This window comes from Lichenostomus cassidix, chromosome 7, assembly GCF_008360975.1.
Source record: "Lichenostomus cassidix isolate B80296 chromosome 7, HeHo_3.0, whole genome shotgun sequence".
NCBI classification, from domain to species: Eukaryota; Metazoa; Chordata; class Aves; order Passeriformes; family Meliphagidae; genus Lichenostomus; species Lichenostomus cassidix.
In genome coordinates this window covers 28525034-28552569 of record NC_139488.1, presented here as the reverse complement: position 1 = coordinate 28552569, position 27536 = coordinate 28525034, and the positions used below count along the sequence as shown (strand labels likewise).

Below are 27536 nucleotides of genomic sequence, written 5' to 3'. Positions count from 1 at the left end.
CACCCTGAGCGGCGGGACGGACACACGGACACGCGGGGAGGGACGCAGGCACGCGGACGCGAGCTCCCGCACACCCGCCCCGTCCCGTCCCGTCCCGTCCCGTCCCGCCGCCCCCGGGCAGCTCCGCGGCGCCGCCCCCGCCTCCTCCTCCCGCCGCCGCCGCCGCCGCGGCCGCACAAAAGGCGGCGGGAGGGCCCGGCCGGGAAGGGCAGCCCGGCCGCCCCGGCCGCCGCACCATGCCCCGCCGAGGGGGGCTGCCGGCCCCCGCCGCCGCCCGCCGGCCCCCCCCGCTCCTCCTCCTCCGCCTCCTCCTCCTGGCCGCGCCGCTGCAGCCCGGCAGAGGTAAGGGCCGCTCCGCTCCCGCCGCCCCGGGCCCTGCGAGCGCCGCTCCGGAAGGCGGCATGTCCCCCAGACCCGCCTCGGGGCTCTGTGTTACCGTCTGTGTTCTCTCCTCCTCTCGCCCCCCCTCCCGGTGCCTCCCCCCGCAGCCCGCTTTGCCGTGCGCCCGCAGCCGCGCAGCCGGCGGGACGCTGTCCCCGCTGTCCCCATGCCCGGGGTGGCCGCTGCCGGGGCTCTCCGCTCGTCCCCGCCGGCCCCGGCACGCCGCTGCTCCCCGGCCCCCTCCCGCCGTGCCCCGGTTGCGGGAAGCGGAGAGCCGCGCTCCGGCAGCGCTGCGGGCACGGACCGCATCCGCGGGGTGTTACACCTCAAGAGCGCGGAACTGCTATATGTGCACCTCGCTCTGTATATGTTCCTGATGGATATGGCTGCAGCCACTTCTGTTCGGGGATAAGCACTTCCCCGGGATGTTTGCCTGAGCGCTGTGCGCTAATCGATGGGATGAGCAGCAGCAGCAGAAAGCCCCGCAAAAGCTGTCTGTCGCCCTGCCGGTGACCGCTCTCCACGCTCGCACCTTGTATCATTCCTCACTCGCACCTTGTGTCGTTCCCCCCCGGTCTCCGTGGCACCCAGAGAGAGATCCTTGTCCCGCGTGGGATGCTCGCACGGCTTACACACACACACGTGAACTGCAGTGCAGTTTGTAACTCTACTCCAGCAGTACTGGAAATGGGATTCCTCTCCTCTCTGAGCACTTGGGGAAACTTTTTATCAAAAGGGAGCCTACAAAATGCCTCAATCCACCATTCCAGTGCTTACTCTCAGTACTTGATATTTTATAGAGTAATCTGAAGAGTGCTGTGGCACGTGACTGCAAAACTCAGAAGAGGTTTTCTTAGCTTTATTTATTTTGTGTGTCAGATCCATTAAATTGATGGCTCAGTATTGCAGCAGACAATCTCAGGAGCAAGTCTCTTAGAATGCTTATTGAAAGCATAGATAAAATGCTCTTTTTCACACTTAGATGTATAAAGTGCATCACTTTTTTTTCTCCTTCCCCAAGCAAGCCAGTACATTCATCTCCATTTGAGGAGCTGCCCAAACCAGGATTTCTTGCAGAACAGGTTTAAAATGAGGTCTGATTGCCTGGAGCATCTTTATGAGTAAATTTGCTGAGTATCTTTCATGAGAGTTTCCTATCTTGTTCTGCATCTGTAGTTTGATGTATTAAAATCTCCACTGTCTGGTGGGATGCACTGTCTTCCTCTGCTTTTTTGGGCTCTGCTGCAGCTCAGTCCAAGGGAAGAATGTTCTCTGCTCTTGCTGGACACTGCTGTGCAACATAAATAGGTTACAGGGCTTAGGGCTCTGGCATCAGTGTGAAGGACTGTACGTGGGCTGTGCAGCTCAGCAATCCAGGGGGGTGGATTATTTACCTCCAGAGTAATCCCAGCCAAATCCTGCGTGGAATTTTCCCCATTATAAGAAGTCTAGTTGGTTTTTCAGGAGTGGTTTCATTAAATCTATCACAGTGAAAGAGCAGACTAAGTTTCTTCCAGTCTCACTGGGTGACTTGCCCCAGCATCTGAGAGGATCTGGACCAGCATGAGCATCATCAGGTCCTTCCTCTGCCCGATTCAGGAAAGACTGCACTGAATCAAACACAGCAAAGACTTGCATCTGGAAAATCCTGCATGTTTCTGCTCCAGCTCAAAAAGCTCAGGTTTCAGTCTAAAATTGGAGGGCTTCACAAAGCTCTGTTTTCACAACAATGCTGGAAATGGTTTAGTGTTGCTACAGAGTGGAAAGAAAAGCATACTTGGAAACTTCAAAAGCTGCCACTGGGAGGAATGTCGCCCCATGGCTGGCCACAGCAGCGTGGGCTGCTTTGGTCATGGCACACAGTGGAAGGAGGAGACCTTGGTTTTCATTCAGCTATTACTGTGACTAAATAACTCTCAAAAATCCAGCAGTCAGGAATGGAGGTAAATATTTCCATGCGGATGGGCAAGAGAAGCACTGTGAGAGCCAGGGCTGGGTAGCCAGGGTACAGACACAAGTATTTGCTATATAAAGCCCATTATTTTTGCCATGCATGGCTGGCAGAGCAGCTCTCAAGGAGAGGCTTTGGGCCATGTTGTAGGGTTTGCAAATGCATGTGTTAATTGCTGTGTGAATTTTAAGTCAGTTGAACAAGATACATTTTGCTTTATACTACCCATTGATGTTTTGAGCTCTTGCAATGTCCAGGAGCTGGCATATAATTTCTGAATGCGAACAAGGAATGAAACGCCTGGGTATGTGGTAACAGCCAGAAGGAAAAAAAAAAACCCACTCTCTTAAGAAGGCTCTTGTTTGGTATGAATGAGCCCAAGGAGCCTGTTTGAATGAGAGCCATAGAGAGAGTCCAGGGCTTGGCTCTCTGGGGTTAGAGTTAACCACCTTGCGGGCAGCAGAGACCCATCAGTGCAGGGCTCTGACACGGCCAGGCCTCTGTGATGACTGAGAATGACTGACAGGACCTACTTATCCTCTTTTTGTTTTCAGTCCAGGGCACGCTAGGTTTTCCTCCAGCTGTCCAGCTTGATTCACTGCTTCCTGTGCTCACAGCCCAGCCCCTTACAGGAGCGACCCAGGCAGCCACTGCTTTTCATTTCTTGGTGCAATATTCACATGGGATACAGCAAAAATCCTTTTTCCAAAGCTCTCATGGCAGAAAATTCTTGGGACAGGAGAAAACTCCAGCAGCTATTGGCAAGTCGGCAGAATCTGTGGATTACACCCAATAGCAGTGTGGTGCTCTGGTATTTGCAGATGCAACTGGCTGAAAATAGAGGCCTGACAATGCTTTTATTGACATTTGGGTTGGAAAAAATAGCAGACTGGGAGTTCAAGCCTGAGGCGTTTCATTTGGAGTGTGCAGCCTGTGTGCTGGAGCCTCAGTGGAAGATTTCTTTAATCATTTATTGACAGTGGAAGTTAATAGCTGCACCCGGGGGAGCTGGGCCATCAGTGGTATCGAAGGGCACATTCATAGCCACAGGCATGCTTGAACAAGCTGCTGCATTCAAAGCCCATACCATTGATGTCTGCTTCAGCTTTGCTTGTGTGGTTCCACTTAGATTTTAAAGCCCAAAGCCCAAATTGTGGATTTTGTAAGTGAAACTCACTCGGGACCCCTTGTGCTGCCAGGCACCAGCAATGCAGGAGCAAAGAGCATCAGCCTGGCTGATGCCCCTGCTGGGATCACGGGCAGGGAGAGCACTCAGTGTCTTCCACCCCTGCTGCCTTGGACATGTCCCAGTGCAAACACACTGCAAAGCTTAACCTGGATATCCTGTGGAAATATCTCTCGTAATAAAATAAAAGTAATGTACTGTAACATGAGTCCACTGTGAGAATCACCTGTGGTGAAAGGGGAGATGAGTATGTTTCAAGGTTGCTTTAATGTGAAAACTCTGGGGAGAGGCCTCCCCATATATTCAGCTAGAAAAATTGAGATGTGCTTTAAAAAAGTCAGTGTCTCAGGGGCTTTTGGATAGCCAGCTCCATGTTTCAGGCTGGTCAAACAGTTACTGCATTCTGTCCACAGCAATGGAAGTATTTCATTGGGACTGTGAGTAGCTGGACTCTCTGATTGACCAGAAACCATTGAAAAAGAGTGAAGAAAAATCACCAGATTCAGTCATATTTTAGAGGATCCCAGCACCCCAAAAGAAGTTTCTGTCCTTTTCATTTACCTTGGTGAAGGAAAAGAAAGCAAGACCTCCTTACAGGTGAAGGGAGATTTACAGCTTCTCCTGCCTTTTAGGCTCCTGGGAGACAATTTGCTCTCGTTTGAATTTACAGTATGTTTAGCATTAAGAATCTCAGAACCCTCCTAAACACTGTTTTGGGGTGGAATAACCATTCAGCCCATCCTGTTCTTTTTTGCTGAAGGTCTCAATCTGTGCACCAGTGGAAGCGCCACGTCCTGCGAAGAGTGTCTCCTCATCCATCCCAAGTGTGCCTGGTGCTCCAAGGAGGTAGGTGGGCACACCTGGCTTGTCTTGTGGGCTTTTTGTAATGCTGGAAGGGAGCTCTTCTCTCACCTTGCTTGTTCCTGACTCTGTCCATGCCAGACAGGGTGGGTGAGGGCAGCGGGTGCTCCATGCTGAGTGTATTTTGGGTGTATGTGACTCTTTGACATCATAGGAAATAAGTCTTTGACCCCACTGGCCCCCATGCATCCTCAACAGAGCAGCACTGTTCCTTCAGTCCTTCTCTCCCTTCAATTACCGTCTTGTTTTTGGTGGATGCTGGGTCCCTGCATGGGCTCTATGTTGCAGGGAGCCTTGCTCCAAAGCTCTCTCCCTAAAAAGCCCCAAGTCCCTGGCTACGTGTCCCTTGTTGCGTGGCCTGGCATGGGCTCTTTGTCTGTAACAAAGATAATTCTCCTTTCTGAATCTATTGTGTCATTTGGGGGGGGTGGGGGTGACCCATGCTTCTGGCATCTCTGCCACGAGTTGCACAGTTTCACTGAGCACTTCAGAGGGAAAATACATCCTTGTGTTGATGCTGAAGCTGCTCACCCGTAATTCAATTGTCCCTCCTTGTTTGTGAGAAATTGCAAATACCTCCTGCTGTTCCCTAGGGGCTGCTCATGAGTTTAGATCTATGTATATAATCCAATGTATGTCTTACCAAGAAGACTTACAATTTATAGAGAAAAATACTTAAAATTTAGGTCTTTATAGTGTGTGAAAGACCTGATAATGTCTGATACACAGAAAGCAGTTGTCTGCTTATTGCTTGTCCTAAGTGTTTAAGAGAGAAGTATGGATGCTTACAGATGCATGGAAAAATCCTGCCTTGCAGGCACAGCTGCTGTGCCAGCAACTGGGTTTGGGATGTGAGAACTCCCAGACCAGTTGATCTTGAACCTCTCCATGGGCATGGCCAGCAGAGATGCTGTTCTGTTCCCTGCTGACCCTTATTCCCCTAGAGTGGCCATCCCTGTCCCCTTTTGAACACTCCCTTCTCCTTCCATCTGCAGCTGGTGTTGCTGAGCTGAGGATGCAGGCGCTGCCTCCTCTGCTCTTCCCATCCCTCCTCCTGCCAGGCCTGCCTGGGGTGGCTGCAGCTCCTCAGGGCAGAGGATGGGGTTGGGGATGGAGATGGACATGGGGTGAAGGTGGCTCCCAATCCCCCTGGTTTGGTTGGGTCTAGGGGGCTACCCCAGCCAGTGGCTCTCCAGGTCTATTTCACTGGATTTTTCACTCTTAAACAGCACAGTTGCAGCTCTCCAAGGAAAACCTTGTAATGGTACAAACACCACTCTGCCTGACAGAGTAATAGCTTTCTTTCATGGGTTGTTTTTTTCCAGCAATGCAGTTGGTGTGCAGAAGGGAAAGAGTAAAGCAATAGATCTTGCTTCTGAGACATCTTGTAAACAGCTGTAAGAGCTCCTCTTCCAGCCAGCTAATCTGTGGTGGTGAGATTGGATCCAGGAACGCTGGCTATTAAGCTATGGGTACCCAATAGCTTGTGCTTTTTTCGTTGTTTTTTTTTTTGGTTTTTTTTTTTTACTTGGCATCAAAAGACAACTTTCTGCAAAATGCTGCTAGTGGAAATGTTTATCTGGTGGTCACTGTGACCACTAATTGTACTAATGGGACTGGCAGCCTGGCTCTTATCATGCAAACAGGATAGTTAACAAAAAAATAAAATTCCTGACTAGCATGGAGGGGCCAAGGAGGAAGATGGGTGTTTACAGGGAAGTCCTGTAATACTTCCTGACCTTTAGCCTACAGCAGCTATTTAAAAATACACAGTTTAAGGTGTTTTGTGCCAAGAGCTACGTGTTTAAAAGCTGCTGTGCCCATTATGTTCGATGCTAAAACTTACCAAGTTCTTATTCTAATTCTGTTGTTGGTTTTTTCTTTGGGTTTTTTTTTTAATTTAAAAAGTTTTTTAGAATGTATTGTTCGAAACTAGTTATTTCTCTTTAGCTGAGATTATCAGGTGAGGTAATGGGATTTTGAAAGATACCTGGAGTTTTTCAACTTCAACAAGTTTTAAAGTAGTATTACAAACTCTATAATATCTGCTTTCTTTTCATAGTCATTTCACCACCTTAGTCCCCTTCCCTCTGCTGCAGACTAGTTGGGCTGTTAAATTTATTAAGTAGCTCTTAATCTGTTTCCCGTAGCTTTTTCCATCAACTGTCATTTGCTATGTTGCCTGAGTGCATATATGCCAGTCAAATTTTACAGCTCTGCTGCTGTTTAAATATCAGGGGAAAGATACTGGAGTGGATTGCACAGATGGTAACTGTGTTGTGGTAGAACCTCAGTCAGCTGATTTGTGTGTGCTTTGTGCTCCCTTTGCATTTACTTTACAGGTTTGGGAGCAAATTGGGCCAGCTTTGATCAACTTTGTAAGAAACTATTATTTTGTCAGGGAATATAAATCTAGTGGAAGTTCATCAGTACATAATTCAGTATATAATTCTGTGTATTATGTATGCAGTAAGTGTAGAGATGTCTGTTATATGTTTATATTTATATATATAAATATAAAAAATATAAAACTATACAAATAACAGTTATATATATTATTGATCTTCCTATACATGTATACCTTCTTGTATTTCCTTTAGGGAATAATACCACTTGGTGGTACCATCATACCTGTTTGTTTGGGAGCCCTATCCCAATAGTTTCCCAGGAGGGATAAGGTTCATTGAATTCACATTGCCTTGAATTGTGAGGGTAAGGGGATGTGTGCAGCTAGATCTTACAGCAGAGCAGTCAAGGTGCCCTCACTTTATGACTGCCACCTCCTAACCTGTTGGGTCAGGGTGCATCGTGTCCCCTGGCTTGGTTTGACTTCTTTTCACTTCTGTTTGTGTTCAGCATCTCTGTTCCCATCCAGAGGGGTGATTATGGATGAGCTGATGATAGCAGCTCCTGGTGTGCAGCAACCCTAGAGCCTCCAGGGGCTGCTGAGCTAACCACAAGTCTTTGGGCTCTTGGAAATTTGGGAGCCAGCTTTGGTTCTGTGGGTTCATGGAAGAGTACCTTGAAAGGCAGGCCTTAAAGGAGATTATTTCAGTGGCACTTAAAAGAGGAGGTGTGAGTATGTGGCCTTAACCATCACCTGAGCATGCCTTGAAACAGGGCTGTCTGAGGGAGGATGACTCCTGGGGTGATGGAGTCTGCTGCAGCCTTTCCATCTGTGCTGGAATCTGAGGAGATTGCTCAGTTTCTCCTGCAAGGTCCAGGAGAAGCTTGAAATTACGAGAAATTGCTGACATGGTGTTGACAAAATACTCTGACTGAAAACTGTGTGCTGGCCTGTGGCGTTGCTGTGGTCTCTGTGGCAGCCTGGTTTCTGTGGGTGGAAGAGGAGGATGCTTGTTGGATTTTTTGCAATGGGACCTCGCTGCCCAGGCTGAGGAGGACTTGTTGGCTTTGCTGGAGGAAAGGGAGCTCTGGAAGTGGCTTCAGTGCTGTCCTCTGAGCTGCCAGGGCTGGTGTGATAGACAGTGGGGGCTGTGATCATGATAAACTTAACTGGGGTGATTGCAGGGTGGGAAGCTCTTCAAAAGAGCATTTGGGAGCACCAGTATGGGGGGGGGGGGATGTCAGCATTATGTTGTCTTTTTTGCTGCTTTGGGGAGCAGTGTACCAGTGTGCAGAGGCTCCTCTTGTTTATTTAGTGGATGCACTGTGTGTTCATCTGTGCATTACCTGTGTGGATGTATTTATATGTGTACATGCAAACCAGAGATACACGTCAATTAAACCGAAATGTTGTTCTTTGAGTAGGTGAACTGAAATTTCCCCAATGGCACCTGCTGTTTTCCAGCAGGTGCTTTTACCCCATCCCCTCCCATCTCAGAAATGTATGCTTAGAGAATGAGGAAGGAAAATCAAGGATGTTCCTATAGGGAACGTGTCAATTCTTTTTTAAATGGAGAAAGCAGGCGTATTTCAAACTGAATTAATGCAGAACTGGATTGATTAAAGCAAAAAAACGGTAGGAACACGCCTAGTCAGGAGTTAGATATTAGATACAGTGAGTGCTATTCTTCATTTTTATAGCATGAACCAAGCAATTTGTCTTAAAACTGTCAAACTGATGAGCATGTAATTGTCATGCTGTTGTCTCCATTCATTCTGCCTGCTTGTGTGCATTTGCCTTTGTGAGCTTGTTAGCACCGAGGCTGGAGTGAGGCGTGCCTGGGGGGCTGGAGCAGCCAGAGGAACTTCCAGGGGCTGGGAGACCTTCCCCAGCCAGTGCTGCTCGGTGGCAAAAAGCAATGTTTGGGGTGATTCCTGCTCGTGAGGGGCATCTGCTGTGTTTCTTGCCCAAGCAGGCCTGCAGGCAGATGGCTGGCAGGTATGTGGGCACACCAAATTGTTTAACTAATTGCAGGGTGTTCCCTGCTTGGGGAAAATTGGAGTTTGAACCAGCATGCTGCGTCTGAGCTGCTGTGGGGCTGCCTTCTGGTGTGGTTTCTCACGAGCTGTCTGGACCTGTGCAATGCCCTTTGCTCTCCAGATCTGCTCATCCTTTTCCCCTTTAACTGAACCTCCATGAGCCTTGATTTTCTCTGTCTCAGAAAAACTTGCACTAGAGTTGGATGGTAGCTGGTAGCCCCAGTTTTGACTTTGGGTTTTGACCCATGGGTGCAGTGAGGGTGTTTGTTTGCAGGGTGCAGTGGGATTGCTGGGACTTTCCCAAGGTCACTGTCACCCCCTGCTCTGTGTTACCCTGCCTGGATAAGAAATCAAGCTCAGGTAGGGTCAGTCCTGCGCCCCTGGGTGCTGAGCTGCACCCCACTCCCCTTGGGCATTTGCACCCCAAGGGTGGGTGTTTTCTTCTACCTCAGGTAATACAGCTTTTCCCTGAACCAGAAAATAGCTGGATTTGATTGGAGCTGCAGCTTAGCAATTGCTCCCCTGTGGCAAGTCCCCTGGGCCTGTTTTAGAAGAAGGTTTAAGAGAAAAAGGCTGGGTCAAGCAAGGGGGATGGGGGGACTGAAGGAGCACAAAGGTGCTGCCGACCTAAAAGTTGAGTAGGGGCTTTCCCCTGACCTCCTGGACTTCTTCTGGAGTCTTTGGAGCAGACTCTGGGAAGGATTGGAAACTCCTGATAGAACCTGCAGTTATATGAGCAGCCCTAAATATTGTCATGTTTGGATGCTTCTCTCCAATGTTAATTACTTGAGAATAACTAAAAGTTCCAGCTGCTCTCCTGGGCTGTTTGTGTTGCTTTTTGCACAGCCAGTGTCCTTTGTGGCAGCAGAAATGAGCTGACAGAGGTGTTCACCTGGAGCTGTGGTCTGGGAGAGCAGGAGAGCATCCCCCACCAGGTGCCCTGCTGTGGGGTGGACAGGCCCAGGAGAACACCTGGACCCCACCAGCTTTTTGCTGATTTCAGGTAAAACCACATCCGAGAGAAACTTTTCTCCAAGTCTGCCTGAAACATGTGGCTCTAAAAGCCTGGGCGTTGTTTTCAGTTTTGTAAGGGATTCTGATTTTTATTTTGTCATGCTGGAGATGATTTAAATAGTCCCAGTCCTCCTTTTTTGGAAGTTCATCTGTTTACACGACGCGTTCCAAGAAATTTGTGTTTGTATCCATCTGATGTGCCGTCGTTGGTTTCTTGGCTGGATCCTGCTGCTGGATGCTGGAATGCAAATCCCGCATTTTTCAAATAGCGTTGGGACCTTGTAGTGAGAAAAATGCAGCTGGAAGCCTTTGTCTGTGTCCCAGGGCCCTGTATCTAAGCCTGTCCTTGAGGGACCCCTGGAGATCACCCCATGAGGATCTGTTAGGTCCCTCTCCCTCCTTGATGTCTCTCCTGTCCTCTGCCATGCTGGAGCTTCAGCAATAAGTGAGGTTTATTCAGCCCCACACTGGTTTTGGCTGCACAGCTGAAGGAGGGGCTGGCATGGCTGCAAGCATCTTCTCTGCATTATTTCATGTCGTGTTAGTCCCTCAGCCCTGGAGCTGAAGAGGGTTGTCTCTATTGTTGTAGTGCAGAAATAAGTAGGAATCAACTGTTGAAAATCTAATAAGTTTTGGGCATGTGACTTGTTCCCTTTGGCACTTTTGGGGAGAAAAAAAAAAAAGGCATTCTAACAACCGGGCTCTTTGCAAAAGGCTGCATTGTGTGCCTGGCTGTTCCTGAGTGCTGCCCTGCACAAGGCTGCTTTGTGCACCACGCACGGGGCTTGCAGCAAGGGCTGGAGCTCTGGGATGGGTGCTGGGAGGCTCCTGGCCATCCTTTGGGAGTGAGCCTCTGCCAGCACCTTGCTGCCCATGCCTAACTGCCTGTGGTGGGCACAGACAGCATTTTAACCAGCTCCCAGGAAGTCTCTCCCACCTCCTTATTCTCCACACAGTGCTTGTGTGGGGATGTGTAGTGTCTCGCCCAGGGAAGAGGGTGCAGGTCCCTGGAGCCACCCAGCCTGTCTTCAGCTTCACAACTTTACATGGCTCTCTCTGGGTCGGTGGGTTTGTCCTGCTTCCCTCAGTGCCACCTCCTTGTCCTTCCTTCTGTCCTTTGCAAAGCTCCCTTGAGGCGAAGCATGTGCATAAAATAATAGGGATGGCAGTGGGCTGTCCCTGCAGCAAACCAAGTGCTTTGCCTTGATCTCTTGTGGCCCAAGCCAGGGCTGGGAACAGCTGCTGCTGCTGTGGCTGGGCTGAAAACATAGGATTAGCCTTCTGTTTCAGTGCTCCACGAGCAAATTCAGCATTCAAATCCTCACAGAACTTCCTTTTTTGGTCGATCCCTTTGAAAGGCTCAAGGCTCAGCGCTGGTTCCTTCCAAGTCCAGTCACCACAAAGATGACAAATCACCTTGTCATCTCCTAGTTGCTAGATACCAGCATGTCAAAACAAAGCCTCACTGTGGGATTGATGTACTCTCCTCCAATTCCTTTTTGTCTGTCCTTCACCCCCCAGGATTTTGGCAGCACAAAGTCCATCACATCCCGGTGTGACTTCCTGCAGAACCTGATTGCAAACGGCTGTGCTGGAGCCATCGAGAACCCCAGCAGCAGCATCAGCGTGGTGAAGAACACCCCTCTGAGCAGCAAGGGCTCTGGCCAGACCCACCTGGATGTCACACAGATCACACCTCAGAAGGTCGCCTTGAATCTTCGTCCTGGTGAGTCCCCAGGGCTCTGTGGGCTGTGGGGGAAGGGAGAAGGGTAGCCAGGATGTGCCAAGAGGGTGTTGTAGCTCGTGGCCTTGTAGCCCACTAAAGCAGGTGAGTGCTGGTCCCTTCCACACCTTTGAACGTTGGTGCATCACAAACAGGTTCATGGCTGGGGCATGTGTGCTCCGTGAGAGGACACTGCTGCTGCGCAAAGTCAGTCAAAGCCCACCCAAAACTGCCACCAGTACTGGGCTTAACACTTGCATGTGTTTAAAAGGAACCTGCTCCAAAATAAACCATGTGATTAAAAATGGAATCACTGCGTGGAAGGAGTTAAAATAACTCTGGTTCCTCCACTAAGCTGACAGTGCATGGCTCTAAACTGAGACAGCTCCTTCTATAAATTGGAAACAAACCCACATATCTGTTTTCTGTCGGTATGCAAAAGAGCCATGGGATCAAGGCAGAAGATGGAGATTTGAACTTGTGACTCAGGCCTTGGACTGTAGCCAGGTCCCTCTTTCATTCTCCTGAGCCATCACTTTTCTTCAATCTCTTCCTTTTAATTAAAAATTAGAAGGGAGCAGCTCATCTGAGCCATGGGAGCTTGCTTGTTATCAAAAGTGTTTGTCTGGTGAGGGGAGGCTTTAATGTGGGTTTAGAATTCTTGCAAAAATTTGGCAGCTGACATTTCTGAAGAGGGGGAAAAAAAGCTCTTTATTGAGAGGTTAAGAAACAAATATAAAAGCTTGATTCAGTATAAGTGATTGGTGTGGGTTTCTAAGGCTTACAGTTTTGTGACAGCTCTCACAAGCATACAAAAAAGTGAAATATTGATGTTTTGCCCAAGAAGAACAGGGTGCTCATGCTATCAGTGCTCTCCCTAAGCCTACCAGTTGCTGCAGGAGTTTTTGTTTTATCTGTGTAAGTTAAAAGTTGTCTTGTTTCTCAACTAACTTCCTCAGCTGTCATTGGTCAGACCCTCAAATCAAAAAAATTTGCTTCAAAGCCGTAAAATCACATACCTGAGAGCAGTCACCACTGTACATATGTCTGGATGCATGGCTTCTGCCACTGAATGTTGTGTTTAAAAAGGCAGCAGAAGGGAGTTGTTATTCCTGCTGTTTCTTGAGGCAATTCCTGACAGAAAGGGCTGGCTCAGCTTCCACATCTCACCTCCTGTACATCCACCTCCACACTCAGTGCCCAGTGCTCAGCAAATTCCCGTTTCCCAGTCCCTGGAAGTTTTGCCCACCCAGTGCCCACTGCTCCAATCGGCAGCAGGATCAGAGGGGATCCATCTCCCTGTGGCTGCCTGGGGTCTGTGCTCTTGGAAACCTTGGGCTGCACAGGGCTGCTGTGCTGCTTCTGCCCTCCCTTGCAGGGGACCACAGTCGTGGCCATCCTCAGTTCTTGGTGATGGAGGAGCCCTCTAGATCTGGGCTGAGCTGTGGGAATCACTGTGAGGATCCCTGCCGCAATTCCCAGGCTGAGGCAGTGAACTCCCCTCCCTGTGCTCCTCTTGCAGACCATCAGAGTCTTAGCAGGAGGAGGAACAAACCTAGATGTTTGTAATAGTATCTCCCATTTTTGCTCTCCTATTGATGTTGGGCAGCACTCCACCTTCAGGCTGATGACTTCCTAAACCCTTGTATTAGCAGCCCCAGTTTAAATTATCCATTAATCCTTGAGCTTGGGAGAATGGGTTTCAAGCCCAAGACAAAAAGGAGACAATGTTGATTTAATTTTGGGCATGAGGAGTGTTCTATTTCAAAGATGAATTCAGGCAGCGGTCTGTGGCAGTGCTGATCTTTTATTCTTAGACCACTAAGCAGAAGCAGAAGGGAGTGGATTGTCAATTGTTTGCTGTTCCCACCCAGGCAGTTTGATCTCATCATCCTGTGGCAGAAGTCACATCCCCAAATCTGTGTCCTCAGCTAAACTCCAAAGGCTTTAAATTGATGCCCTTGCAGGGTAGCTTTTGGATTGAGCATTTAGTTTTTACAATATTGCTTTTTAATCTTGAGTCCAGCTAGAAAGCAGTGTGTCCTAGTTAAATGAAAAATAGAAATAATGCAAAAGGAATTAAAAAATTAATAGATGCAAGCTGTGTTGCCCATCAAGCCATAAGCCTCATCAAGCAGGAATAAACTGGATAAGCATGATTGTCATTTATGTTCTTAAATTGACCAGAATCAGTTTTTCTAGTTCCTGTACTGCCTCTGTGTGATGGTATCCAAGAAAAATTTCTGAATTCAGCTTCGAGTTTAAAACTTTTCAGTAAAAGCCCTAAGGAGAGGATGGTGGTGACAGTATGTGAGGAAGGAGGGGGCTGGATTATCCCTCGAAGTGTGAGAGTAATACTGTCCACAGAGAATAATAAATTCTTTTGCACTTACATCTACATACATTAGCGTTATTTTCTCTGACATAATTGGTTTGTGCAGTTAGGAATGAAAGAAGAACCAGCCACAGGATCCTGTTGGTTTTGGTGCTTCTCAGGGACTAATAAATTCGTAACTATTAAGAGAAGCACGTTTGATCACAGCATCCCAAATACCCTTTCTGGCTGAAGAACAGTGTTTTGGAAATGAAAATGTTGCAAAATACAGAGGACACATTCCCTTTTCCAGTGGGAAAAATATTTAGGAATGCAAAACATGGGCATGGGAATGAATTTTCCCAGATTCAAAAATATTTTGCAGCACTGAATGAAAATCAAGCTTGCAATCATGGATTTTTACCCTGCAATCAATTCTAACAGATTTTGTGCTACAGTAGCTATGCTCTTCTTTCTTGCCCCCCAAAATGCATGCCAGGTACAACGTGAGACCCACCTGGAGCACCTGCTGTGCTCCACATCTCAGCCCTGTGCTGGAAAGTCCTGCTCCTGCTGGACAAGAAAGCTGGGGAGAATAAGGAGGAATATTTATGGCATGAGCTTCCTGCTTCCTCCAGCTGGGCAATATCCACATGTGCATGTTTGCACATGGTGCCTCCTGCAGCCCTCCCTTTTCCAGGTGGGGTTGTAGCAGATTGCAGAGACATGTTTAAATAGTAGGAGGGTGTTGTTTGAGGAGCTCTAGGTCAGTGCAGCCTGACCCCAGGTGCCAGGCAGGGTTCTGCCAGCCAGGCTGCAGAGCCCCTCGTGCTGTGCATTGCCAGCATGGCAGTTTTGGGATGCTTTTGTTGCTGCTGTTGGGCTGGAAATAAGTGGGAGCAGCTGTGCTGCTGTGCACCAGGAGGAGAACAATAAAGTGGTTAGGGAAATGTTTTCACAGTTCTAAAAAATGTGAGTTTTTGTGGGGAAGAAGAGGGGAAGCCACAAGTGTTTTGCAGAACCTACCACTGCCCCAAGTTCAGCCTTGGCCATGAAGAGCTGGGAGAGGGCAGAAGTGGGAGCTTGGTTTTGAAAGGATCCAATTCCCTGGAGCTGAGACCCCACTGAACTGGAAAAGGGGCCGAAGTGGCAGCTGGGAACATGGGATCTCCAAGGCAGTCTGGGTTGTGAGGTTGGGTTTGGGGTTTTATTTAGATGTCTCCCTTGCCACCTGCTGCCTGGCTCCACTGGGGTCCATCTGGTGTGAAGTTGAGTTCACTTTGAAGCCACTTCCACTTTGCTGAGGCACAGGTGTTGCCTGTGGTGGTCTTTCCTGGCATCTCTAGCGAAACCAGCCTGGCAAAGGGGAAGGTCAGGAATAGGCTTTCTTCTGCTTCTCTTCACATCTGCACAGCCTGTGGCTCAGCCCTGTCAGCTCCTTCCCTTGTGTTCATCACTTCAGGAAGCTTCACCTCTGCTTCCCTGGGTGACCCTAACAACTTTCATTTTCCCTTTAACTCTTCTTTATCCCTGATTTCTCCAGCTCTTTTCTGGGGGGAGCTCCTTTTCTGAGGTGTTACTTTGGTGTCTGCTTCACCATGACTTCCCTGTACAGCTCAGAGGACATACTGCATTTGCCTCATGCTGGCTATTTTCTCCTGATCCTCTTCCTTCTCCTGCTCCACCTTCTCTCTTTTGTGCAGGACTTCTTGGTCTGCTCCTGGTTTGCTTTGAGAATGTAACCAAGTAAGTGAGGGCAGGGTCCCTGTTTCAGTAATCCATGAAATATCCATTTGAGGTTCACTCTGCTTTTCTTCCCTGTTTTCTAGGAAAACATCCCTGGACTGCACACAGCCCAGGGCAACAGTGTTTTTCATGAGTCCCTCCCTTAGATGTTTTCTCAGATGAGATGGAAAGACCCTTTCCCATACCTCCAAAGAGCTAAAATAAAGATATGCACTCCATGTCTTTATCTTGCCAGCCAGTGTACTGCATAGCTTAAGAGGACCCAAAGTCAATACCTGTTTTCCTGATAGTCTCCTAAGGGATATATTTGGAGAAGCTTATTCCCCTCACCCTCTTCTTTTCAAAAGTGATCTGTCTGCTCTGCAGGGGGAAAAAAAAGGCATTTTTATGTGTGCTGGGAGTTTTCACCAGGCTCAACCCTTGTGTGTGCAGGTGACCAGACCTCGTTCCGAGTTCAGGTGCGGCAGGTGGAGGACTATCCTGTGGACCTCTACTACCTGATGGATCTCTCCCTGTCCATGAATGACGACCTGGATAATATCCGCAATCTGGGGACCAAGCTGGCTGAAGAGATGAGAAAGCTCACGAGCAATTTCCGTCTGGGGTTTGGCTCTTTCGTGGACAAAAACATTTCTCCTTTCTCCTACACAGCACCAAGATACCAAAACAATCCCTGCATTGGGTAAGTGGTGGGTGCTCCCTGGAGGGGCAAGCCCTGTGTTTGTACAGAGCCTGGCTGCAGTCTTCACTTGCCTTTTTGCTTTAAATGAGGAGCCACACTTGAACCCTGGCTTTTGGGAATGGTGATTAGCCATGGCTGTCACTGTGGTACTTGTGCAATTCAAAATAGGCTGGCTTCTAATTCTGCTGTGGCTGTTGGGAGATCTCTGCATGTAGAGATGGGAGACTGTTGTATCAGGGAGCCTGAAGCTATTTTTAAGTACCTGAAAAGGATGCAGACATAGTAGGCTTTTTTTACAGGCTTTAAGGAAAAGGAGCCAGAGCCAGAAATTCCTGATTTCTGATCCTAGCTCTGAGTCATAGTTTGGCATTGAGTAAATCAATTAAGCTTTTTGTCTGCATTTTACAGATAAGGAGACCAAGGCAATGTAAATCCTTCTCAACAAAAGTGTTTTGGAGGAGCTGAGATTTGTGATGGCCTATAGTGCTGATTAATGAGTTCTTGTAGAGTGTTTTGAAGGTGACAGGCAGGTTTTTTCATCTTTATTGCTGTGGAAGGGAAGCAAACTGGCAGTTACAAAAGACACAAATGATGGGATTTACTTTGTGGTAGTATCAGAGCCTTCGTCCCTTTATTTCTCTCTTTTTTTTTTTCCCTTGTGTCTTTGCAAGAGTCTTTGTTTGCCTTTTAACCACCAAAGTCAGGATCAGGTCCATTGAATTGAGGATTATGCCAGAGTGAAACTGGGTGTTGGGAAGGGTGTCCAGGCTCAGATGAGGTTGGGTGTTGGAGTCAAAGGATGGACACACCAGCAAGTGCCCTCCTGGGAGTGTCACCACTGACACCTTTGTAGTCCCCATCTTCACCTCATCCATCAGTGGATGCTTCCTAGTCATGTAAGGGCAGTGAGGATAACACTTTTATTTAAGCCATTTGTGGATATTTTCAGTGTAAGATCACCTCCTGCATGGATGCCAAGCTCTGTGCATGCTCAAAGTACGAGAGGCAGGTAAAGAGAGCTTGCATCAGCTGTGAGTTTCTAAGCCAGTTTTTGGCACTGACCAAACATTTGGCATCTCACTGCACATTGCTTGTTGACCAGGCAAAAATTATCTGTGTTCTCTTTTCACCAGTTCTGTCTAGAGAGGCAAGTCATAAGGATTTTAACACTGGAAGTCAAATGGATTTTAACACTGAAAACTCTTGCTTTAGCCATGTGGCAAAAGTGACCACACTGAGTCAGGAGGATGGCTCTGCCACAGGGGCATTGCACACCACCCTCTTCATAGTACTTCTGCCAGAAATTTGGCATGGCCTCTGAGGGATCCTCTCAGTCATCTCTGTCATCCTCAGTCTCTGACACCCACTCATGTTGCCCTCAGGCTGGAGACAGGCTCCAGCTGGAGAAGTCTTGGAAGCTTTGTTTGGCTGGTGTGTGATTTAATTGGAGTGACATGGCTTTTGCCAAGTGAAACAGAGTGGACTATGCAGGAGGAGATGGCTGCAAAAGGAGGAGGGGATGGAACTGGACAACTCAGCAACAAGGCAAACTTGAAACTTCCAATAACCTTTTATTAAGGACGTCCTGAGCTGTCACCTCAGCTTTGCCCACCATGACCAGGCTATTTGCATGTTATTTTGCCTTTACCCAGGTGGTAGCATTTCTTTCTATGGGTTACTTTAGACCAGTCCAGTCTTGGGAAAACATTTAGGAAGGATTGCCCACGGCAGCTCCTCTGGTAGGTTCTCCCTTCCAGTTGCCAAGGTTTCTGGCTCTCTGATGGAATCTCCAGCCTGCTCTGTGAGGGGCTCTGGCTGCTGCCAGTGTGTCACTGATGCAGTGAGGTGGGTTGTCAGGTGTGGTTTTGTTTGCAGCTATTTCTGGTGTCAAAACAAACCGTTCAGCATCTAAGAAAAGCTGCAAGTAAACACGAGCTGCAGTGGTGCTCTTTGCCCCTGGTACAGGTTTTCTCCTCCTCTTCCTTGTGGTGATGACTGACTTGCTGGTCTGGGTGGGGTGCTGCCCTGTTTTCCTCTGTGGTCAGTTTGGGATCCCTTCTGTCTCCTCCACCACCCCTGCTCCTGACTCAGCATCCTAATGGGCTAAGGGCAGCTTGCTGAGACCCAGCAGTGGAGAGGCTTCAGACATGGCAAACTCCCTGCCTGGCCCTGGGTGTGAGCAGGATGCAAGTCTGGACATGGATCATGGATCAAAAGGGATGGCTCTAATTGCCAACCAAGCCCGGGGCAGTTGGACCTGCCCCATGGTTAGGTGTGTGTGTGTGGATGGAAATCCCTGCTCTGGAGTCCCTTGTGAGGGATTTAAGTTCTCAGTGATGGTAAATCTTAGATACTCCTTTGTGTAAAAAGCCTCTTGCAACTTACCCATAGTGGGTCATGTGTCAGCAGAGGCTTTTAATTGTACTCTGGGTTATATGTTTGAAGATAAGAGTGAATTAGTGCCAGACCAACTCCTTTTTAAATACATTTCTTTTTAACCCTTCACATCCCTCTCCCCTGCATACACTCACTAATTTCCCACACCACAGGAGCTGCTCTGCTGAGCTCTCCAGGTGAGCACCAAAACTGCCTTGTCATGGTTTTCCATGGAAATAAAAAGTTTTTCTGGTAGCCTGCCAAAGCATTCCTCTGCCTTAGGGTGCCACTCCTGCCTTTCTGCTCTGGTGGTGCCCTGGGAAGCAGAGATGGTGTTTGCTCACTGGCTTGCAGGGAGAGTGGGAGGAAGCACGAGCTAGTGTTGGTTATTATTGCTGGGCAATTGCCAGGTGCCTGGTGATGTGCAGTAGGCATGGGGTGGCATGTACTGGCAAGAAATCTGGATGACAGTGGAAATCCATATTGCAGAAGAGGGGAAAGGTAGCTCTTGGTGGTGATGCTCCTGCCTTGTGACACTGCCCTGCTGCCCCCTGGTTCTGCAGGTGTGGGACACGGCTCCCATGGCCCTCCTGGGCTGCTGGGGAGGGTGGCCCTGCTGAAACACAGCCTCAGTATCACTGGGTTGCATCCTTGACTGCAGATTCCCAGTGAAAACCACTTTATGAGTGCTGAAACTGTGGAGCTGCATGGCCCAGGGTGGGCTGGTGCTTGGTGTCTCCACTCACACCATACATGGAGAGAGATGTTCAGTCCTGGTGGGATCTCTGAAAACTTCAGCTTCTCAAAACCCCTGAGGGGAAACAGAACAATATGGGCTCTGCTGTAAGGTTTTGTAAACAAATAGCCAGAAATCAAAGTGTCCAAAACATGAAGTGTTGTGAAAATATTTCAACCCTCTGAACAAAATTTTGGAGACCAACCTGGTAGAGCTGGGAGCTTCTGCAGCTCTTGGCTGCTGGTGTGGTTCCTCCCAGCTGACCACTCCTCTGTTCTTCCCACAGTTATAAGCTGTTCCCCAGCTGTGTCCCATCCTTTGGCTTCCGCCACCTCCTGTCCCTGACGGATAAAGTCGACCGTTTCAACGAAGAAGTCCGGAAACAGAAGGTTTCCCGCAACAGAGATGCTCCAGAGGGTGGCTTTGATGCCATTTTGCAGGCTGCTGTGTGCAAGGTGAGTTGCTCTGATTTCTGGGGGTTTAAAGCAAAGCCAATGAGGAGGAGGAGGTGGTTTCTTCTGCTCTGTTCTTGGACCAAGGCAAAGAACAGTTTGCTGTTTCTTGGAAGTAACTACAAAATTTTTCTTGGAGAAACTGTGAAAAATGCTTTGAAAAGTAGAGGCTTTTTTTTAATAGATGCTTTTTATTGGTGCTTTTGTAGATGAACAGGCAAAGGAAGAAAGGTTAATGTTTTTTCTAGTTTAACGGGATAAAACCAGAGCTTTTGCAAATGCAAATTCAGGGCTGAGATTTCATGACACAGTTAAGACTTTTGGTGCTGAACCCTGAGCACCTGGGACAGAATCCTTTAAGATTCACGTACATTTGTGTGCAGCAGCACTGAATGTCAGCTCAATGCATTTCTCAAGGGTGTGTCAAACATATCTTGCTGCAGTTGACCCATGTTGAGGCTTGGAGCTGGTTCCTACTGCTCATACTTTCCCTCTTTGTGTGTGGGGGGATGATCTCACCTCTGGGTGATGGTAGCCTGCTCTCCCTCTTTGTCAGAACTGGAGCAGAGTTTATGAGCTTGGTGCCATGTTAGCCATGTCCTTAGGGTTTTTGGAGATGCTTGCTTGAAGATCTTTCTGGAACAAGTAGTTGGGTTGCCTTTTGTCATGAATGGAAGTGTTTGCTCTGCTCTGACGTGTCTGAGCTTCCCTGCTCACCAGGAGTGAGCTATTTCCCCTCTTGCTGCAGTTTGCTTTGTGTTTGCTTCAGCCTTGCCTAGTCCTTTTGGTTGGGCATGTTTTCTTCTGGGTCTGAACTATGGGAGCTGGGAGATAGGCATGGTCTGTGGGAGTGCTGGGATGCAGGCATGTGAGAAATCACATCTTTCCTTGCCTGGGTTGGCTTCGCTGTGCTTCATGGTCTTGGCAGGACTGAACCTGCCCCATTGCATCTGATGCCACCCAATAGTCATCTTCCCACGGATATTGTTGTTGGCACAGCTACAGTGCTGCTCCCAATAATTGTCTGGGTTTAAAGTACTTCTCAGTTTTGGAGAGGTTAGAGCAGGAATGCCTCAGGATGGTGACTCAGTTTTGCCATTCACCATGTGGGTTTTTGCAGTCCCTTCCACCATGTTATTGTAAAAACAGGACAATATTTCCCTCTGGTGCAGCAGTACTTCAGTGGGTATCACAAGGGCACATTTCTGAGGTGTTGGTGGAAGGCAGGAGGCCTGCAAGGTATTTCCTGTGCATTTGTGCCAGTCTCAGACTGTTGCTTTAACTGTCCCAAAATCTTTAACTGTCCTTGAATGCACAGCCTGGTCCCTCCTAAATTTAGAAGATGGATTTAGATGCTGGTAGCATCAACATTCAGGAATGAGCACCCTGGAGGAAGGGTGAGCAAAGGTGAGCATGTGCACATGCATGACTCTTGGCGTGATGTGGCAGGTTATGAGAGTGAATTTCTGTAGGTGCAGCAGTTAATTAGTTACTGGAGCTTGGGTGAGGAAAAGAAAGTCCATGGGACTGGTGTGTAAGGCAGGAGAACCAGCTGTGCAATGACTTGTGCTTTGCCTTGGCAGTGCCTTGCTCTGGACAGAGCAGCTGTCTCTGATCACAGCCATGAGCAGCAAAGACTCTGTCTGTCCAGAGTCAAAAAAGACAAAATTTCAGAGCAGCTGATTGACATTAAGGATGTTTAGTCCCATGGTCAAAATGGGAAGTTATTGCCCAATTTCCCTTGTGGTCACTAAACAATAGCCCAGACTGGTTGGCGGCCATGGGTTGTGGTGAGGCTCAGCACTGCTGAGGGGTGAGGGCTGCAGACGTCTGGGGTGGCAGTGATGTGCATCTTTCTGATGAGGATGCTCTTTGCATGGAGTTTTGCATCCAGTGGTGACTCACAGTGTCATGGGGATGAAACCCCCAGAAACAGAGAGCAGTTTGTGCTAACTCAGGAACTATTCCTCCTCATGCAAGGAGAACAGCATACAAGTACTGTGGTGACTTCTGGGATGGGTTTCCTCATCACTGCTGTGGCATTTCACTGCATCTCACTGGCATGCTCCAGCTTTTCCAGGGTTGTTATCACCTCAAAAAGTTCTCTGCCTTGGGGAGATGCAGCAAGGTGACCATGAAGTGCTTTGTGCTCAGCATCAAGGGGAGAGCTGGTCATGGCACAGCAGAGCCTCACTGTCTCCAAGCCATGGTGTCTGAGCACAGTCTCCTCCTCCCCTCCTGAGGTGCCAGAAACAATACCTCCTGTGTTGACTAGGTGTTTTTATACTGTAATGCATAGCAAGCATTTCTTCTGCATGAGCTGCCTAAGGGCTCTGTAGCACTAGAGTCATTTTTTGGCCTGGTTTTCAACCCACGGAGTGAGGACAGTTTGTGCAGCTAATACAGACTAAGGAGCAGGCCCAGGGTTTGGCTCCTTTCTGAAAGATGAAGATATGGTAAATGTTATTCTGGAGGCAGTGAAGAGCCAGAGACAATAAGCCTTTATTCTGATGCTAAAATAGTAAGCCAGGAATATTAATCAGCCTTCCATAATTACATTTTCCATTTGCACTATTTTGGTTTTTTGCCATTCTTTAAGTGCAAGCCTCATATGGCTCGGTGGTATGTGTAAGTATGAGATCTTACATGCTAAGATGCAGTGAGGAGATAATGCTAGATTGGAAAATAAAGCATCTTTTGAAATGGTTTTGATTGGTGCTTGCTAGACACTGGTACATGGAGTTAGCCATGACATCTGGGAGACACTGAGGTGCCTTTCAGAACAATACCAAGCAAAGGAGGTTTTGGCTTTTGATCCTTAAGGCATACTTGCCTTGCACCTGTATCTGTTTCTTGCTTCCAAAAAGGTCTGCACCTGAGAAACTGGTGAGGTTTTAGATAAATTGATGAATCCAGGGGGTCTCTTAGCAGTTGGGTCTTGGCAGGTGAATGGATTTTATTCAGTGCCCAAAGTAAAAATGTAGGTATTTATTCAGGCATGGAAATACAGGCTTTGCAGCCTTTTCAATACTATTTGGAGAGCTGTGCTGAGGCAGCTGTGGCAGTTTTGCCAGTCACTGTTGGCTGTATGGAGTGAGAAGCTTATTTTTTGGGGTGCAGAAGGCAACTGCAGCTGATCACAGGAGTAGGGGCGAAACCCACAGCATGTCAAGCCCTGTGGAAACATGCTACTCTGCTTTGGGTCCAGTCCCACCCCTGCTTTCAAAATCCTTTATATCCTGTAAGGATCAAAAACCAGATGAGGGGCAGGCATCAGTGCAGGGTATTTTGTTCAACAATCCCAGTCCAATAAAAATAAATTAAATTCTCCTTGGTTGTTTGCTTTAAGAGTGCTGCTCTGGGTTTCTCAGTGGAAACTGCATGCTGAAGAGCTGGATTTTCCAGCACCTGGAAGCTGCTGGCAGAGGCAACATGAGATGCTCCTTGGCATGCCAGCCTCCTTGGGGGGCTTTTTTCATAGGTCTGCAGCTTTTTTGATGTGGCATCAGCACTGGCTCAGCCAGCCCATCCAAGACACTGTGGTTTGGTGCTCTGAGGCATCAAATGCCTTCAGTGCCTGGATATTGACACTGAAACTGTGGGTGCTCACTGCTTTTTGGGAGTTCCTGAACTGAGCAGCCACAGCAGTTTTGATGATGTTGATGTGGGAAGTGGTGTTGGAGGCATGGAGAGTTTGTCTGCAAAGGAATGCTTAACCCATGATTTAAAGGTGGGTTTACAGGCAGGTGACCAACACCAGCACCCCTGAAGTGACTTTGTAACTGCTGCTGAATGCAGCTCCTTTTCTTTGTGTGCAGCACATTTCTAAGGAATTGAAACTCAGATTAATCCTTCTAATCTCTTTGGGAGTTCCTTGGCCTTAATCATATAAAAAGAAATCAGCTTTAGATACTCAAAGAAAAGTGAACTGGATGGGCTTCTGTCCGGTGGCTGAGTAGACTGAAAATGCCTCTTGTATTATTAGAGCTGTAATCACTTTTGGGTTGAGTTCTTAGGAAGTTACATTCTGGCATGAAGTTTTAGCCTTTTGTCCAGTGGGGTAACTTCAGTGGAATGAATCGTGCTTCCCAGAGCAAAAAAGTTCTCATTGCTTCCTGCGCTGGACTGTAATATGCTGGTGCATTGTAAAGGAGGTGTGTTGCCGAAGATTTCTTCCTATGGCCTTATGTGCATCGTGTGGGTCTTGAAAATGTCATTAAAGAAAAAAACCCTTCTGAAATAGGGAGGAAACTCTGGAACTAGGTTCCTGAAGCAAGAGTTATATTTATCGGAAAGATCAGCAGGCTTTGGGCTGTGACTCACATTTGGAGGCGAAAATTGCGCTGGCAGACATGATTCTTCACCCTTCTGCCTGCTCTGCCCTCCTGCCCTGCCCATGCCAGTGCTTTCCTTAGGAAGAGCCAGCGCCTTCCTGTAAACAGGGCAGAGCTTGGGTTTTGCTAAATAAACTGAGCAGCAGCTCTGGAGGAGTTGGGTATCTCCCTCTGCACCGCGTTCCCATCGGTAACCTTCTGCTAGCTTTTCCCTGGTGCTGTCCCAAAGGATTTGTGTGGTGGTACCCTGAGCCAGGCTCTGGAGGGAGGGGGATGCTGGAAGTGTGTGGCAGGGAAGGTGTGGGGCTATGTTTTTGCTGGCAGGTGGGCAGCATGGCCAGCCCAGGGGAAACTACGGGCATTTTCTGACTGGACTGGGATTTTCTGGCTCCAGTCTGTGCCATGGCAGGATCTCCCTGCTGTGGTCAGCAGCAAGACCCCAGCCCACCCAGCTTGGCAATGACCTGGCAGCAGGGTTTGCTGCAGCACTGCGGTTTGAAAAGATTTCCTTTGGGCACCTGTTTCCTTCCATTTCCACTGCAACAAAGTGCTTCAGTGTGCTGTTACAGGCAGAGATCTGCTTCTGGGGCTGACAAAAGCTTGGAAACCTGGGGAACGCCATGGGAGCGAAATGTTTGTGATCTAGATTTTACCCCTTTACTTGAAAAAAATCTGTCCTTGCATCTCTCTTCATGCAAAAACAGTGATAATGTCTGATGCTTGCACAGAGGGATGAAAGAGGGTGCAGAGGACATTTGATGTGCTGTGCCTGACACCTTGGTGCTTTTGTAGGGACCTCTACAGCATGTCTTGGCATTACAATGTTTTGAAATGGGCAGAAGTTCCTCAGAGCAGAGCTGTGCAGAGCTGTTGTGTGGGATTAGTGCCAGCACCAATGCTAGAGGTCCTTGCTGTGCTCTGGCTGTGGTGCAGGGGAGATGGAGCTGTTTGGGGCATGGGTAGAGGTGTACAATGAAATGGCAGAGGCTTGGAGGCACCATAGCTTCAGGAGATGTGTGCAGAAGGGGATCAGGGCAGAGTGCCTGGGCATGAATGTGGGTGCACCAAAGCCAATCCCCTCAGGCAGGGACCTCACTTTCTCCATCCTAGCTCAGAAACAGCCTTTATGAGCGGGCAGTCAGGAAAATGCTGAGCAGGGATATTGCAGCTCTTGCTTTTGCCTTGGCTGCTCCACAGAGCTGAGGAAACAAGGTCAGATTAAATGTGTGTGGAGGAAGTTGGCAGGTCTCCTTTGGCTATGAAAGCAGCTGAAATTCTTACTCTTGGATCTGGGTAGAGAAGGTCTGGTGGACAGTGCGCATACCTCCTCGTGCCTTTTAAAGTAACCGTGTTGGAAGGAGACGCTGGGAAATGCTGGATGGGCTCCTGACATTTTGTTTTCTTACCAGGGGTGGGTGGACAGGAGCATGGTACTCTCCTAATTAATGCTAATGGGTCTGCTGCTGGCCAGGCACGTGGCTGGGACCATGTGCAGGGTGAGGGGTGAAGCGTGGGCTTGGCAGGGGCAGGCTGGCTGTCTCACAGGCTTTGCTCTCTCCCAGGAGAAGATCGGCTGGCGTAAGGAGGCTTCTCACCTGCTGGTCTTCACCACGGATGATGTGCCCCACATAGCCCTGGATGGGAAGCTGGGGGGGCTGGTGCAGCCCCACGATGGCCAGTGCCACCTGAATGAAGCCAACGAGTACAGCGCGTCCAGCCAGCTGGTGAGCAGGACGAGGTGGCCAGCCCTTGGAGACCTCAGAGGGGTGGTGGAGCTCTCTGGAGGACAGCCAACCGCCGCTCCAGCAGCTTCTGGCAAATGCACTGCCTGGTTTCACACAGCTTCTGCAAGTTGCAAATAAAATTTGCTGTTCCCTTTAGGCGTTGCCCCCCAGCAAATGCTTCTGTGATGTTCAAAAACGAGTTAGTGACTTAGTGAGTTCCTTCAGGGCTCATTGCAAGGGAGGGAAAAGTAACATGGTGTCCTGAAGAGCATTAGATTTTGCCTGCAAAGTGTAGAGGAAACATAGAATATGTCATCCCTTTTCTAAAACGGGTAGAAGACTGTTAACCTCTTCCGGAGGCAGCTGTATCTACCTTGATGTAGCTACACTAGCAAGTAGAACAGAATGCTCCTCTTGTTCACAGCCTTTGAGCACAACACCAACATAAGTTTAAGTAACAAACAAACTCCCCATTTTTTAAAAATTTCACTCCGTGGAGGAAACTTCTGGGATGAGTGAGCACTTGCCTGCCGCCTCATTATCACCTCCTTCTGCAGAATGGTGCTTTATTCAGCAGATCACAAACACTAATTATGATCTTCGTTCCTGAATGTCACCCTGTAAAGGGAGGGGAATCTGGGTGGCTGTGTTAAGGCCAGAAGCTGAGCTCTGCAATGGAACCCCCTGTGTAATCCTAGCAGGTGGATATATCATGTAAGGGAGCACAGTCCCCAAATGATATGGAGTTAATGCTGGGAAGCTGGCAGGGGGATGCTGCCTTGGTGTTTCCAAGTTTGAATCTCAGAGACTCTCAATCAGCCCTCCAGGCTGCAAGTAAATGAGGTGTTTTTTTCCAAGGACAGCACTTCAGAAGCGGGTGGGAGTTTTAAACTCAAGCTGGATCTTGAAACTGAGCCCTGGTTCATTATTTTATTGCTAGAGCAGTGTCTCCCTGCCATTCCCTCTGCCTGGGAAACCTGCAGAATTAAAGAGCTTATTGTCATCTCTTTATGGTCCCAGTATGCAGAAGGAGCAGGCAGTGGATGTTTCTGCTTTGAGAGAAAAAAAATGATACATTTCCACTTTCTGCCATTCTCGATCTCCCTGCCTCACACCCCTTGAGGTAGCAGCTATTTTGCACATGTGCATCTGCTGATGGCAAAGTAGAAAAGGGAAAGAAATAAACCCAGTGTTCTGGGTGTTGCTGTGGCCAATGGTGTTGTCAGTCATGTATTCTAGTGAAGAGTGCAGTAGAAATATTTAACAGATTTCTACTATTTCAGTAGGGATTGTGCTGGTCCATCAGAGACTTCATCCCACAACAAAACACGCCATGTGTCTGGAATGAATTTTGCTGTTGGGAAGAGAGGAGCAAGGAAATTAGTCTTTGTTTCCGTGTTACCCACCAATCTTTCTGCCCTTTTTTTTCGCCCTAGGATTATCCTTCCCTGGCACTTCTTGGCGAGAAACTTGCTGAAAACAACATCCACCTGATTTTTGCTGTCACAAAAAGTCATTACATGCTGTACAAGGTAAGTGCTGCTGAGTTGTCCGGGCTGGGGGGAGATGGAAATGCCTCTTGAGGCTCTGGGGAGCTGAGGCAGCTGCAAACATGTGTGTGCAGTGCTAAACACATGTGTGCACTGATAAGTGTGCATGCATATGGCCAC

The 27536-nt window shown here is 48.4% G+C and overlaps 1 protein-coding gene across 1 annotated transcript in view; it reads left to right on the top strand.

The window, feature by feature from the left end:
• The window catches only part of ITGB5 (integrin subunit beta 5), a 57886-nt gene continuing 30350 nt past the window's right edge, over positions 1-27536 (top strand). Inside the window, exons 1-7 of the mRNA XM_085066984.1 lie at positions 1-342; positions 4279-4364; positions 11301-11505; positions 15995-16244; positions 19643-19811; positions 25705-25866; positions 27303-27398. Of these exons, the coding sequence (XP_084923110.1) occupies positions 237-342; positions 4279-4364; positions 11301-11505; positions 15995-16244; positions 19643-19811; positions 25705-25866; positions 27303-27398 (1074 nt within the window). The 5' untranslated portion in view covers positions 1-236. The remainder of the gene's footprint in view (positions 343-4278; positions 4365-11300; positions 11506-15994; positions 16245-19642; positions 19812-25704; positions 25867-27302; positions 27399-27536) is intronic.